The sequence below is a fragment of the Entelurus aequoreus genome, linkage group LG25 (assembly GCF_033978785.1).
Source record: "Entelurus aequoreus isolate RoL-2023_Sb linkage group LG25, RoL_Eaeq_v1.1, whole genome shotgun sequence".
Lineage (NCBI taxonomy): Eukaryota > Metazoa > Chordata > Actinopteri > Syngnathiformes > Syngnathidae > Entelurus > Entelurus aequoreus.
The window spans coordinates 39,364,472-39,380,614 of record NC_084755.1 but is presented as its reverse complement, the minus strand read 5'-3'; the positions used below and the strand labels follow the sequence as shown (position 1 = coordinate 39,380,614).

The 16,143-nt window shown below is 38.5% G+C and overlaps 1 protein-coding gene across 2 annotated transcripts in view; it reads right to left on the bottom strand.

Annotated features, from left to right (window-relative positions):
- The window catches only part of LOC133642609 (sarcoplasmic/endoplasmic reticulum calcium ATPase 1-like), a 120,138-nt gene that overhangs the window by 90,975 nt on the left and 13,020 nt on the right, over nt 1-16,143 (bottom strand). Inside the window, exons 1-3 of one of the 2 annotated variants that reach the window (XM_062036899.1) lie at nt 9,594-9,815; nt 1,905-2,175; nt 1,708-1,830 (exon numbers count right to left, since the gene is read on the bottom strand). In XM_062036899.1, coding sequence (XP_061892883.1) covers nt 1,708-1,825 — 118 coding nt within the window. In that variant the 5' untranslated portion in view covers nt 1,826-1,830; nt 1,905-2,175; nt 9,594-9,815. Of the gene's footprint in view, nt 1-1,707; nt 1,831-1,904; nt 2,176-9,593; nt 9,816-16,143 lie in introns of those variants that run through there. The other variant, XM_062036900.1, reaches the window with a different exon arrangement.

The following is a 16,143-nucleotide window of genomic DNA, read 5'->3' as shown; positions in this document are numbered from 1 at the left end:
AATACATGCAAATAATCATAATACGCACAACATGCAAATAATCATTATAATACATGCAAATTATCATAATGCATGCAAATAATCATTAAAACACAAAACCCAAAAGCAGTGACGTTGTCACGTTGTGTAAATGGTAAATAAAAACAGAATACAATGATTTGCAAATTCTTTTCAACTTATATTCAACTAAATAGACCGCACAGACAAGATATTTAACATTCTAACTGGAATGGAAAACATGTTTTTTTTGCAAATATTAGCTCATTGCGAATTTGATTCCTGCAACATGTTTCAAAAAAGCTGGCACAAGTGGCAAAAAAGAGTGAAAAAGTTGAGGAATGCTCATCAAAGACTTATTTGGAACATCCCACAGGAGAACAGGCAAATTGGGAACAGGTGGGTGCCATGATTGGGTATAAAAGCAGCTTCCATGAAATGCTCAGTCATTCACAAACAAGGACGGGGCGAGGGTCACCACTTTGTCAACAAATGCCTGAGCAAATTGTTGAAGAACAACATTTCTCAACAAGGAATTTAGGGATTTCACCATCTACGCTCCGTAATATCATCAAAAGGTTCAGACAATCTGGAGAAATCACTGCAGGTAAGCCATGATATTACACACCTTGGATCCCTCAGGCGGTACTGCATCAAAAAGCCACATCAGTGTGCAAAGGATATCACCACATGGGCTCAGGAACACTTCAGAAAACCACTGTCAGTGACTACAGTTGGTCGCTACATCTGTAAGTGCAAGTTAAAACTCTACTATGCAAAGCCAAAGCCATTTATCAACAACACCCAGAAACGCCGCTGGCTTCTAAGATGGACTGATGCAAAGTGGAAAAATGTTCTGTGGTCTGACGAGTCCACATTTCAAATTGTTTTTGGAAACTGTGGACGTCGTGTCCTCCGGACCAAAGAGGAAAAGAACCATCCGGATTGTTCTAGGGTGAAAGTGTAAAAGTCAGCATGTGTGATGGTATGGGGGTGTATTAGTGGCCAAGACATGGGTAACTTACACATCTGTGAAGGCACCATTAATGCTGAAAGGTACATACAGCTTTTGGAGCAACATATGTTGCCATCCAAGCATGGACGCCCCTGCTTATTTCAGCAAGACAATGCCAAGCCACGTGGCTTCAAAGTAAAAGAGTGCGGGTACTAGACTGGCCTGACTGTAGTCCAGACATTGAAAATGTGTGGCAGCTAAAATATGAGAAGGGAGACTGTTGAACAACTTAAGCTGTACATCAAGCAAGAATGGGAAAGAATTCCACTTCAAAAATGTGTCTCCTCAGTACCCAAACCTTTACTGGGTGTTGTTAAAAGGAAAGGCCATGTAACACACTGGTAAAAATGCCTTTTTTGCAATGTGTTGCTGCCATTCAATTCTGATTATTTGGGAAAAATACCAAAGTTTGTCAGTGTGAACATGAAATATCTTGTCTTTGCAGTCTATTCAATTGAATATAAGTTGAAAAGGATTTGTTGTATTCTGTTTATATTTACTATTTACACAACGTGACAACTTCACCGCTTTTGGCTTTTGTATACATCAGATATGAATATTGATCGTGTGTATGAAGATGTACAGTGTGTATTAAATATCAATATTAGTAGTATTAAATCTGGGATTATTTTCATTGCGTGTGCTCTCCATCATGCATCTCTCTCTCTCTCTCTCCCTCTGTCGCTCGCCCTCACCGTTGTAGCCATACTTGTCCAGGTTCTTCTTGAACTGCTCGGGCGAGAGGCCCGTGTCCTCGGTGATGCCAAAGTAGGACAGGACATCCTGGGACTCTTTCATGTGCGCGTTGTCCATGCCGGCTGAGGCCAAAGCAGCAGAAGTGAGCGACACACACACACACACACACACACACACGTAGGTGGAAGATACTCACAACGTTGTGTAGTCAAGTCGACGCACCACTTTTGTGTAGTGTGCGAGCCCCTCGCTTCAATCTCTCTCTCTCTCTCTCTGGGACCTCGCTCTCCTCCAGGAGGACTTGACAGGACGTGCAAGTTGGCAAACTCTTCTCCAAACTTTTATACGCGTGAAAAGGGCCCTCATTGGTGCGTGCTGGCCGCGCGCACGGCCCCCATTGGCTGCAGGCGCCACAAGTGGGGGGTGGGCGGGGTGAGAGGGCAACAACTGCAGAGGGGTCCGACGAGCTGGAAATAAGATGTGTAAAGGGGCCACTTGGTGAATGACAGCTAGGGGACACCGAGGGACACGCGGGGCCACTTTGTCCACCACTCGCCATGCACAGAAAAAAAAAAACATGCACACCTGAATCGCCATTATTAATCGGGCCCGTTCTAAATCCAGTCACAATTTTCCCCCCCAAAAAAAATTTTTTTTATTTACATCAAACATTTGTTTAGCCTTTTAAAAAATTCAATCGAAGCAGGAGGTAATACTTAAAAGGAAGATCTCCATCGAGACAGAGAGACTTTTAAAACTGAAGAAAGATAAGGAAGACTTCTACAGGAGCTGCGCATGGACTCATTTATACCTAAAGGTAAGACCATAATAACGTTTTTTTTAAAATTAAATGTGCTTTTCATGATAAGGTAAGCGCCGGAGTGAGAAGAGGGTTTTAAAATAATTAACGCATGCTTGCCTAACCCGCATGCTTTTGGTAAACGCAGGAGTGAGAAGAGGTTTTAAATTAATTAGCGCCCCTGCGGCTATTCAAGGAAATACGGTATGCATCATTGCAAGTCAAAATGATCAAGTCATATACAGTATATGATGTATTATTGACTAGCCACACAACCTATCTAGGTGAAACCCCGCAAATCATCTATTTATTTACTATATTGGTTATCTTTTAAATATATACAGAAATAAATGTTAATTGTTTGATTATAAAATGTTCTTTTTTAATTAGAGATGTCCGATAATATCGGCCTGCCGATATTATCGGCCGATATATGCGTTAAAATGTAATATCGGAAATTATCTGTATCGTTTTTTTTTATTATCGGTATCGTTTTTTTTTTTTTATTATTAAATCAACATAAAAAACACAAGATACACTTACAATTAGTGCACCAACCCAAAAAACCTCCCTCCCCCATTTACACTCATTCAGACAAAAGGGTTGTTTCTTTCTGTTATTAATATTGTGGTTCCTACATTATATATCAATATATATCAATACAGTCTGCAAGGGATACAGTCCGTAAGCACACATGATTGTGCGTGCTGCTGCTCCACTAATAGTACTAACCTTTAACACTTCATTTGACTCATTTTCATTCCTTACTAGTTTCTATGTAACTGTTTTTATATTGTTGTACTTTCTATTTTATTCAAGAAAATGTTTTTAATTTATTTATCTTATTTTACTAATTTTTTAAAAAAGTACCTTATCTTCACCATACCTGGTTGTCCAAATTAGGCATAATAATGTGTTAATTCCACGACTGCATATATCGGTTGATATCGGTATCGGTAATTAAAGAGTTGGACAATACCGGAATATCGGCAAAAAGCCATTATCGGACATCCCTATTTTTAATGTCACATTCAAACTGATGACAACGGTGTTGTTTATTATCACCTTTAAACCTCACTTGCCATGCAGTTGCACTTCCAAGACAATAAATGGCCGTACTAATGTTGCCTAACTCGGAAGTAGCTTTTTCCACAAAGCTGAACGTGTCGCGTTGCGCCCTACAAAGTGAGTATACTGTAAGTATCGTACTTATTACACGCCAGTTGTTTGATTGGAACATTCATCTCAGTTGTTGTTGTCGTTACCGAATTTAGAGGTGTCGAAATCGGAACGTAAAACCGCTAATGCTAATAGTAGCCTGTCTATGGCAAATCCAATGGAAATTAGCATCAGGCTAGCGCATTTTGGCAGAGTGGTACCTTCCATATGAGGAGGTGTGAACAAGTGATGACATAAATCATGGTCCCAATAACATTGCATCTAGTAGAGAATGTCTCATTTGCACCCCCTGGTGGTGAAATCTATCAAAATGAGGGTGGTCCCAAAAAGGAGGGATTTTTCAAATTGACTGTCGGTTTTAAAAGTGCTCCCCCTCTGGTCAACATATGAAATAACAAGTGTGTATAAAAATGTGAAGTGCTCCCCCTTCTGGCCAACATATGTAATAACAAGTCTGTGTAAGAAATTAAAATGCGCCCTTTGGCCAAAATTTATTAAAAATAAATAATTAAATATGTATATATAGACATACTGTCATAACTTGAAGTAAATAATGACGATTAAAAACCAATTACAAACAAATAATTAACTAAAAGTTTACCTTTTTTATATTTGCATAGAATGTATATATTATTAATGTTGTAAAAACAAATCTTTATATATCTAGAAAGGCTGGTCCTAAAGAGGTATGCATTTTTCGGAGGTCTCAAGAAGGTAACAAATACAAGAATGTGTGTGTGTTTGTTGACAAGCATCATGGGGGGCGGGGCATGAATGTTGTGGCGGCCAATCAGTGTGATGGATGCGGGAAGCACTTTTGGCCAGAAGTAGCAACATAGGAAGTGCAAGTTGTGTGTGTGTGTGTGTGTGTTGTTGTATTTCTACCCTTCTTGAGACACCAACAAGGAAAAGTACCTTCCATATGAGGAGGTGTGAACAAGTTAGGACATAAATGATGGTCCCAATACAGAAAACCATTGCATCTGATAGAGAATGTCTCATTTGCACCCCCTGGTGGTGAAATCTATTAAAATGAGGGTGGTCCCAAAAAGGAAGGATTTTTCAAATTGACTGTTGGTTTTAAAAGTGCTCCACCTCTGGTCAACATATGAAATAACAAGTGTGTGTAAAAATGTGAAGTGCTCCCCCCTCTGGCCAACATACGTAATAACAAGTGTGTGTAAGAAATTGAAATGCGCCCTTTGGCCAAAATGTATTTACAAAAATGAAATAAATATGTATATAGAGACATATTGTAATGTGAGGACATAAATCATGGTCCCAATAACATTGCATCTAGTAGAGAATGTCTCATTTGCACCCCCTAGTGGTGACATCTATCAAAATGAGGGTGGTCCCAAAAAGGAGGGATTTTTCAAATTGACTGTGTGTCGCTTTTAAAAGTGCTCACCCTCTGGTCAACATATGAAATAACAAGTGTGCGTAAACATTTGAAGTGCTCCCCCTGTGGCCAACACATGTAAGAAATCGAAATGTGCCCCCTTTGGCCAAAAATATATTTTTTTATATAAATAAATAAATATGTTTATAGAGACATACTATAATAACGAAGTAAATATTGAAGATTAAAAACCAATTACAAACAAATAATTAACTAAAAGTTTAACTTTGTTATATTTGCATAGAATGTATATATTATTAATGTTGTAAATACACATCTTTATGTATCTAGAAAGGGTATTTCTACCCTTCTTGAGACATCAACAAGGAAAAGTACCTTCCATATGAGGAGGTGTGAACAAGTTAGGACATAAGTCATGGTCCCAATACAGAAAACCATTATTTATCAAAATGAGGGTGGTCCCAAAAAGGAGGGATTTTTCAAATTGACTGTGTGTCGGTTTTAAAAGTGCTCCCCCTCTGGTCAACATATGAAATAACAAGTGTATGTAAAAATTTGAAGTGCTCCCCCTCTGGCCAACATATGTAATAACAAGTGTTTGTAAGAAATTTAAATGCGCTCACTTTGGCCAAAATCAATTAAAAATAAATATATATATATGTATACATATATATATATCATATTTCCTTGAATAGCCGCAGGGGCGCTAATTAATTTAAAACCTCTTCTCACTCCTGCGGTTACCAAAACCATGCGGAATGGGCAAGCATGCGCTAATTATTTTAAAACCTCTTCTCACTCCGGCGCTTACCTTATCATGAAAAGAACATTTAATTAAAAAAAAACGTTATTATGATCTTACCTTTACTTGTAAATGAGTCCATGTGCAACTGCTTCTGATCAAAGGCAGTCTTTCTTATCTTTCTTCAGTTGTAAAAGTCTCTGGAGATATTCCTTTAATTATTACCTCCTGCTTCAATTGAGATTCCAGTTTAGAAAACTGTTTTATTTTAGATATGTAATCCTCCATGGTAAAAGTGCAAGCAAACGATCTGCTCATGCTTGCTGCTTGTTGTCTTCTTCTGCAGTACCGGTCTCCTGCAGTACTGGTAGTCGCAAGAAGGATCACTAGCGCCCTCTACCACCAGGAGGCGGGAGTCATTTAATGACTCATAGTGCCAAGCATGCGCTAATTATTTTGCTAAACGAGTTTGACCCGGCTGTAATTCTAGGCAGGCGAATACTATATTCTCGGCGGCAATTCAAGGAAATACGGTGTGTGTGTGTATATATATATATATATATATATATATATATATATATATGGGCGGCAATTCAAGGAAATACGGCATATATATATATATATATATATATATATATATATATATATATATATATATATATATATATATATATATATATATATATATATATATATATATATATATAGACATACTGTCATAACTTGAAGTAAATAATGAAGATTAAAAACCAATTATAAACAAATTAACTAAAAGCTTACCTTTTTTATATTTGCATAGTATGTATATATTATTAATGTTGTAAATAAAAATCTTTATATATCTAGAAAGGCTGGTCCTAAAGAGGTAGGCATTTTTCGGAGGTCTCAAGAAGGCATTAAATACAAGAATGTCAACTTCAACCCTTGACTAACACGTTCTCCCCTCCGCATCCCACCTCCCCGGATTGTAAATAACCAAATGTAAATAATCAAATGTATATACTTGTTCTTTTGCTTTCTGAACCCACTATGTTCTCTGCTGGCTGTACATATCCTACCAAGTCACACCTACACGGTTTCAATGTCCATTTCTCTGGTGATGCAATTGTTGATGACTGAAGTGCTGATATCAACTCAACCAGGGGTGTCCAAACTTTTTCCACTGAGGGCCGCACACGGAAAAATTAAAGCATGTGGGGGCCATTTTGATATTTTTCATTTTCAAACCATAACAAAATATATGCATTTTTTAAATTTATTTTACCTTTAGGGGTCCCGGGGACCATAAAGGGTCTCAGTCATTAAAATGTTAAAAATAAGTCAGATTATTATTTTTTTTAAATTATTTAACGCTTACAGTAAATCTCTATATCAACTACAAGTTGATATAAAGTAATAAAAATTTAAAAAAATGTTTTATGGCTTTTCTGTCAAAAACAACTTAGTTTTTTTATAGTAAAACTGAAATATGCAGTATTTAGTAATTAGAGCCCTAAAAGATCAATAATGCAGGACACCATTGATTTTAATTCTTTCATATTTTTGAGTAATCACAGTGAAAAGATAAATAAAAAATCACTAAATATATTTGGGATCCAAAAGGTGCCCCACTCATAAAGTGATACATTTTTATTAGGTTTTTCTTTTACTCTCATCACTTAAAGGCCTACTGAAATGATTTTTTTTTATTTAAACGGGAATAGCAGATCCATTCTATGTGTCATACTTGATCATTTCGCGATATTGTCATATTTTTGCTGAAAGGATTTAGTAGAGAAAATCGACGATAAAGTTCGCAACTTTTACTCGCTGATAAAAAAAAAGCCTTGCCTGTAGCGGAAGTAGCGTGACGTCACAGGAGCTAGTATTCCTCACAATTCCCCGTTGGTTACAATGGAGCGAGAGAGATTCGGACCGAGAAAGTGACGATTACCCCATTAATTTGAGCGAGGATGAAAGATTCGTGGATGAGGAACGTTACAGTGAAGGACTTGAGAGGCAGCGATGGACGTATCTTTTTTCACTCTGACCGTAACTTAGGTACAAGCTGGCTCATTGGATTCCACACTCTCTCCTTTTTCTATTGTAGATCACAGATTTGTATTTTAAACCACCTGGGATACTATATCCTCTTGAAAATGAGAGTCGAGAACGCGAAATGGACATTCAGTGCCTTTTATCTCCACGACAATACATCGGCGAAATGCTTTAGCTACGAGCTAACGTGATAGCATCTTGCTTTAACTGCATATAGAAACAAAAAAATAAACCCCTGACTGGAAGTATAGATAGAAAATCAACAATACTATTAAACCGTGGACATGTAAATACACGGTTAATGCTTTCCAGGCTGGCGAAGGTTAACAATGCTGTGCTAACGACGCCATTGAAGCTAACTTAGCAACAGGACTGCACAGAGCTATGCTAAAAACATTAGCTCTCCACCTACGCCAGCCAGCCCTCATTTGCTCATCAACACCCGTGCTCACCTGCGTTCCAGCGATCGGCAGAAGGACGAAGGACTTCACCCGATGCGTTTGGCGGCCCGGAGACGTAGGAAGTCAAGGTGAGGTCGGCGGCTAGCGCGGCTAGCGCTCCAACAAAGTCCTCCTGGTTGTGTTGCTGTAGTCCGCTGCTAATACACCGATCCCACCTACAACTGTCTTCTTTGCAGCCTTCATTGTTCATTAAACAAATTGCAAAAGATGTCCAGAATACTGTGGAATTATGAAATGAAAACAGAGCTTTTTGTATAGGATTCTACGGGGTTACTCGGACTTCGTCACGCGCATACGTCATCATACATAGACGTTTTCAAGCGGAAGTTTAGCGGGAAATTTAAAATGTCACTTTATAAGTTAACCCGGCCGTATTGGCATGTGTTGCAATGTTAAGATTTCATCATTGATATATAAACTATCAGACTGCGTGGTCGCTAGTAGTGGCTTTCAGTAGGCCTTTAAGATTTCATCATTGATGTATAAACTATCAGACTGCGTGGTCGGTAGTAGTGGCTTTCAGTAGGCCTTTAAGTTACGAGATCAACTTCAGATATATCTGTCCATTTTATGCAGGAACTATTATTTCATTTGTTTTTATGCGCTTTTGTCAAAGAAAACTTTGACGTTTTTATACGGCTACTACACAACATATGCAATATTTACCACATAAAACATTTTAAAAGTGAAATATTTGAAGTAATTGGAGCCCTGAAAATAATTCCTTATAACATGGATTTTTTGTCTTTTTTTTTTAGCAATGGCAAAAAAAGAAAAATGAAGACAAACGAAGAAAAAAAACAGCCTGCACGGCAGCTTTTGTGTCAACATTGCAACTTTTTCTCCTTAGATTTCACCTCATTCCACTTTTTTTAATGTTCTTTTTTATTTTTTACAATAGTATTTCCAGAATGTGTGGCGGGCCGGTAAACAATTAGCTGCGGGGCCGCAAATGGCCCCCGGGCTGCACTTTGGACACCCTCCGGATCGTAAATATTGTACATAATGTAAATAATTCGATGTATATAAAACGTATTGGGGTGTTACCATTTAGTGGTCAATTGTACGGAATATGTACTGTACTGTGCAATCTACTAATAAAAGTTTCAATCAATCAATCAATCAGTGTGTGTGTTTGTTGACAAGCATCATGGGGGCGGGGCATGAATATTGTGGCAGCCAATCAGTGTGATGGATGTGGTAAGCACTTTTGGCCAGAAGTAGCAACATATAAAGTTGTGTGTGTGTGTGTGAGTGTGTGAGAGAGTGTGTGTGTGTGTGTGTGAGTGTGTGTGTAACTGTACCTTTAGCAGCAGTTGTGTATAAAAATAGTGTCACACAATGGCAGAATCTCACGGTTCTTTCGGGAAGCTGTAAGAATGTGACACATTGCGGGCGAGGACGCCCCCTCCTCCTCCTCCTCCTCCGTCCCAGACGCGACTTGAAGGTGACATGAAGACGTGATTTAAGGCGCGATGATGATATCAAAAAGGCCTTCTAGGAAAGTCTGCGCTCTTGGCAGCCATCTTGGTGTGACGCCTTCAGGTGCTTATTTCAGGCTGGGAAAAGTCTGCGTCGCACTTTTCAAAGTGTCAAACAATAACCCGCGCTTGCGTGCGCTGAAGAATTTATCATGCCGACATGTTGTTTGTAAACGTCCTTTCTGTCGTCACTTTGCCTTTTTGTAACTTTTTATGGCGGAATGTCAAAGCTTCTCGCAGGCGCAGCAGCTGAAACTGTCAGGAAGAACATCAGCGCAAACTCGCGAAGGAGCCGGCAGATGATTGGTTGTTGGAGGGAAGGGGCGGGATCTGTGCTTCCAGCTTCCTTTCTTGATTGGTCGCTTTTACCTTTCTAATTGATAAGATAGTAAATGACTATAAAGATATAGAAAATAAATACAACAATCAATAATCCATACAAGATACTTATTTTTTGAAGACATAATGATAAATAAAATGTTTTTATATAATGATATAATTAAATGCTGACATAGTTTGCACAATAATACATTCAGTATGTAAACAATATGACTTCAATGCTGATACAAAACAAACAGTGTACAAATAATGACAAACAAATAATAATAATCATGTCTACTAGCTGGAAGGCTTGAAACATAAGTATAAGTTGTGTTGTCAAACGGAATGTTTTTCAAATCAATTATGTACAGAAATTAAATATGTTCGAATTATTGGTATTACTGTGAAATAGTAATTTTGTAGTTATGTTTGTGATAGTCTATAAATATACATTCAATTGACTATAGAGTAAAACAACATTGCACAATGACATTGAAAGAGTAAACAATAAAAATAGAGAAAATAAATACAAAATACAATAATTTATACAATAAGCAATACAATAATTAATGTTTAATAAATAATAGTCCATAAGAACATTGACATGATCAGCACAATACTATATAAAAACACTATACTGAATGCAAAATTACTATTTTTTTATATTACTATTTTACAGCAATACCAATATTTAAATTGGTATTACTGTAAAATTGTAATTTGAGATACCGGTAATTATATTTGTGATTGTCTATATTTAAATATTTATTTGACTCTATGTAGTAAAATAACATTACAATGACAAATAATAAACATGAAGAAAATGAATACAAAAAGCAATATTTAGTATATTAAGGCAATACAGTAACGAGTGTTTAATGATTAACAATACATAAAATATCTATATACAATGGCAAAAGTGTTGACATAAATACAAATAAACAATAAATATTGACATGATTTGCACATAAATATATAAAAAATACTTCACATGTGTTATATAAATATAAAACTGATACAAAATAAAAAGTTTACAAATAATGAAAAACAAATCATAATAGAATGCATAGCTTGCTGTTACAATACATTCACTTGGAGCAGGAAAAAAAATGTTGGTTGTCAGCAGAATGTTTTTAAAACATGTTTGTAGAAATTAAATAATCAATAACATTAAAACACTATTTTACAGTAATAATAATTTAAATGATTAAATTGGTCCTAATGCAAAATAGTACATTTAAATAATTGTGATTGTCTATAATCAAATATTCAATTTACTGTATTTAGTAAAATAACACTACAATAAAAAGAAATAAACTACTAAAACAAATCAAATAATACAAAAAGCAATAATTCATATATCAAAGAAATACAATATTACATTTTTAATAAATACTAATAAACTAAATAGAAAGATGTTGTTGACACAATTTAAAAAGTAACATATAAAAAGTATGTTGCAAGTTGTGTATAATTACAATGCCAATACAACATCGTACAACAACGCCGAGAGTGCACCTGTAGCATGGCGGCCATCTTGGTAGGAAAGGAGCGGGAGACGTTAAAGATGAAAGGACATGGAACACGTTAAAGGAGCACAGAGCTGATGCAACCAGCTGCCACCTCAGAGGCGCTACTTCTACATACAGCTACAAAAGTCAAACAACGAAAAAACCAAAAAAAATAGCAATAATACAAATTGCGCACCTGTGATTGTAAAATACATAGACAAAAAAAAACACCAAAAAACAAACAGAAAGATAAATAATCATACTGTTACGGACACAAATAGCTAGCTGATAAAATGAAGTAGTTTGAAGCTAAAAAAATGGAGAAAAAATCGTTCAAAAGGGAAAATTGTGTTTTTAAAAACGTAAAGGTAATATAAGAATGGATAAAGAAGGGATTAGTGTAATGTTATCAATGAAGGAGTTGAACTAGTTGTGGTGGTTGTCCTCTCATGCCCTCCTGCCACCACGTGCCATGAGAAGTGCCCCTGCCATGTGACCCCGCTCTTAAACCTGCCTCCCTGACACCTTCAAGCAAAGTCACGCCGACGCTCAGCTTCCTCCTTTCATGCTCCCACAAGGAGTGAGTCCCAACGTGCTAAAGTGACAACTCGTCCGCAGCGAGATGTGCTTGCCATCAAAACACCCAGCGCAAACACACACTGTACATATACACAATGTAACACACTCTACATATACACCATGTAACACACACCGACATACACAATGTAACACACTGTACATATACACAATGTAACACACTGTACATATACACAATGTAACACTGTAAATATACACCATGTAACACTTTAATCATACATAAAGTAACACACTGTAAATATACACCATGTAACACACTGTAAATATTCACCATGTAACACACTTTAATCATACATAAAGTAACACACTGTAAATACACACCATGTAACACACTGTAAATATACACCATGTAACACACACAGACATACACAATGCAACACACTGTGTAAATATACACAACGTAACACACTGTATAAATATACACCATGTAACACACACTGACATATACACACTGTGTAAATATACACAATGTAACACACTGTAAATATACACACTGTAATACACTGTACATATACACAATGCAACACACTATGTAAATATACACAATGTAACACACTCTAAATATACACAATGTAACACACTGTGTACATATACACAATGTAACACACTGTTAATATACACTATGTAACACACTGTAAATATACAAAATGCAACACACTGTAAATATACACTATGTAACATACTGTAAATATACACGATGTAACATATTGTAAATATACACCATGTAACACACTGTAAATATACACCATGTAACACACTGTAAATATACACAATGTAACACACTGTATAAATATACACAATGTAACACACTGTATAAATATACACAATGTAACATGCTGTGTAAATATACACAATGTAACACACTGTACATATACACAATGTAACACACTGTGTTAATATTCACAATGTAACACACTGTATAATTATACACAATGTAACATACTGTGTAAATATACACAATGTAACATACTGTGTAAATATACACAATGTAACACACTGTACATATACACAATGTAACACACTGTGTTAATATTCACAATGTAACACACTGTATAATTATACACAATGTAACATACTGTGTAAATATACACAATGTAACATACTGTGTAAATATTCACAATGTAACACACTGTGTTAATATTCACAATGTAACACACTGTGTAAATATACACAATCCAACACACTGTAAATATACACCATGTAACACTCACTGTAAATATACATATACATATATATATATAATTTATTAATATACATAGTGTATATATTTATAAAGTATATACATATAAATACATATATATATATATATATATATATATATATATATATATATATATATATATATATATCATCATCAGGCCTCCGTCAGTCGTAACGACTATGGAAACTGCGCCAGTCCAGAGGTCAAGTTTAAACTCAGCGACAACGCCTGCTGTGGCTGATGAGTCCGATGTGGGAGAGGCAAACACGGCCGCATTTACTGCAGATGTAGCTGGAAGGCGCAACTGCAGGAGTGCGTGTCTTCCGCTTGGTTCTTTTTTCATTGGCTGTGGCATGGATCTTTTCCTCGCCAGTCTTCAGCTGTTTGTGAAGGACACTGCGCCATTTGCTGCGGTCAGCTGCTGCATCTTCCCAGTGTTCAGTGTTTATGTCCAGGGCTTTCATGTCCCGCTTGCAGACATCTTTGAAGCGCAGTTTTGGCCGGCCAACAGATCTCTTGCCAGAGCCAAGTTCGCCATACAGGATGTCCTTTGGGATACGTCCATCCTCCATACGGCACACGTGGCCGAGCCAACGCAGCCTGCGTTGTCTGAGCAGCGTGAACATGGTAGGAAGACCAGCGCGTTCGAGGACCTGGGCATTCGTCACCTTGTCACTCCAATGGATGCCGAGGATGCGGCGAAGGCAGCGCATGTGGAAGGTGTTCAGTTTGCGCTCCTGTTTGGAGTATGTTGTCCATGTTTCGCTGCCGTAGAGAAGAGTGCTGACGATGCAGGCGTTGTACACTGCCATCTTGGTAGGAGTTGTCAGCTTCCGGTTCTCCCAGACGCGGGTCGTGAGGCGCCCTAGGGTTGTGGCAGCTTTGCTAATACGTTTGTTGATCTCACCGTCGAGGGACAGATTGTCACTGATGGTGGATCCCAGGTATGTAAATTGGTGTACGACTTTGAGTTGGTACTCATCGATTGTGATGGCTGGTGGAGTGTCCACTTCCTGACTCAGCACATTGGTCTTTTTTAGGCTGATGGTAAGCCCGAAGTCTTTGCAGGCCTGGGAGAATCTGTCCATAAGGCACTGGAGTTCTTGTTCAGTGTGTGAAACGATGGCGGCATCATCAGCAAAAAGCATGTCCCGAATGATTGTCTCACGGACTTTGGTCCTTGCTTTAAGACGGGCTAGGTTGAAAAGTCGGCCGTCAGATCTGGTACGTAGATATACCCCTTCTGTTGCAGTCCCAAAAGCATGATTGATGAGCAGGGCAAAGAAGATGCCGAAAAGGGTAGGAGCAAGGACGCAACCTTGCTTGACTCCGCTCTTAATGTCAAATGGGTTGGATATGCTACCCTCATACTGGATGGTTGCCTTCATGTCGTCATGAAAAGATCTAATGAGGCTATGGAGCTTTGGAGGGCATCCGATCTTGGGTAGGATGCTGAAGAGCCCTTCTCTGCTAACCAGGTCGAAAGCCTTGGTCAGGTCAATGAAGGATATGTACAGGGGCTTCTGTTGTTCCCTGCATTTCTCCTGAAGTTGGCGTAGGGAGAATATCATGTCCACTGTAGAGCGCTTGGCGCGAAAGCCGCATTGAGATTCCGGGTAAATGCGCTCAGCAAGTTTTTGAAGGCGGACAAGCACAACACGGGCATAGAGTTTCCCTACGATATTCAGGAGGGAGATGCCCCTGTAATTGTTACAGTCGCTCCTGTCACCCTTATTTTTGTAAAGGGTGACAATCTTGGCATCTCTCATGTCTTGCGGCACGGCTCCCTCTTTCCAGCACTGGCAGAGGACATCATGCAAAGGCTGCAGGAGGGTGTCTTTACAGTGCTTGATGAGGTCTGGGGGGATGCCATCAGTACCAGGTGCTTTGCCAGTTGCTAAGCTGTCGATCGCTTTGTGAAGTTCAGCAAGTGTTGGTTCAGCATCTAATTCCTCAATGATGGGCAGCTGTTCAATGGCATCAAGGGCTGAGGCGACGACAGTGTTCTCTCTGGAATAGAGTTCTGAATAGTGCTCTACCCATCTGTCCATCTGCTTGCCCTTGTCAGTGATATATTCCCCACTGGTGGTCTTTAGGGTGGCTGTTTTGCTCTGTGTTGGACCCAGAGCAGTCTTGATGCCCTCGTACATCCCCCTGATGTTACCTGAGGTAGCTGCAGACTGGATGGATTCACTGAGTTGTTGCCAGTATTCATTGGCACAATGTCTTGCAGTCTGTTGCACTTTGCTTCTTGTAGTTCTCAGTGCTTGCAGGGACTTCTCATTTGGGGAGCGTTTGTATTCAGCGAGGGCAGCTCGCTTTGCTTCAATGACGGGGGTCATCTCACTGGACTTGGCAACAAACCAGTCGTTGTTTTTGAAGATCTTCCTCCCAAAAGTCGCAAGGGCTGTTTTCTGAATGGCCTCCCTGAGGTGGCCCCATTTCTCAGAGGCAGAGTAGTGCTGGTGTTCTTCAGATAGGATGTTGTTGAGAGACTTGGCAAACTCTTCTACTTTCTCTGGAAGATGCATGCTGGTGGAATCAATGCGGGGCTTGCCTTTCTGTTTGGAGTTGTGAAACATTTTTGGTTGTAGCCTGATCTTGCAACAGACAAGTGAATGGTCGGTGTCGCAGTCTGCGCTGTGGTAACTACGAGTAACGAGCACAAACTTGAGGCTGGCTTGTCGGATCAGGATCATGTCTAGCTGATGCCAATGCTTTGAGCGGGGATGGCGCCATGTCA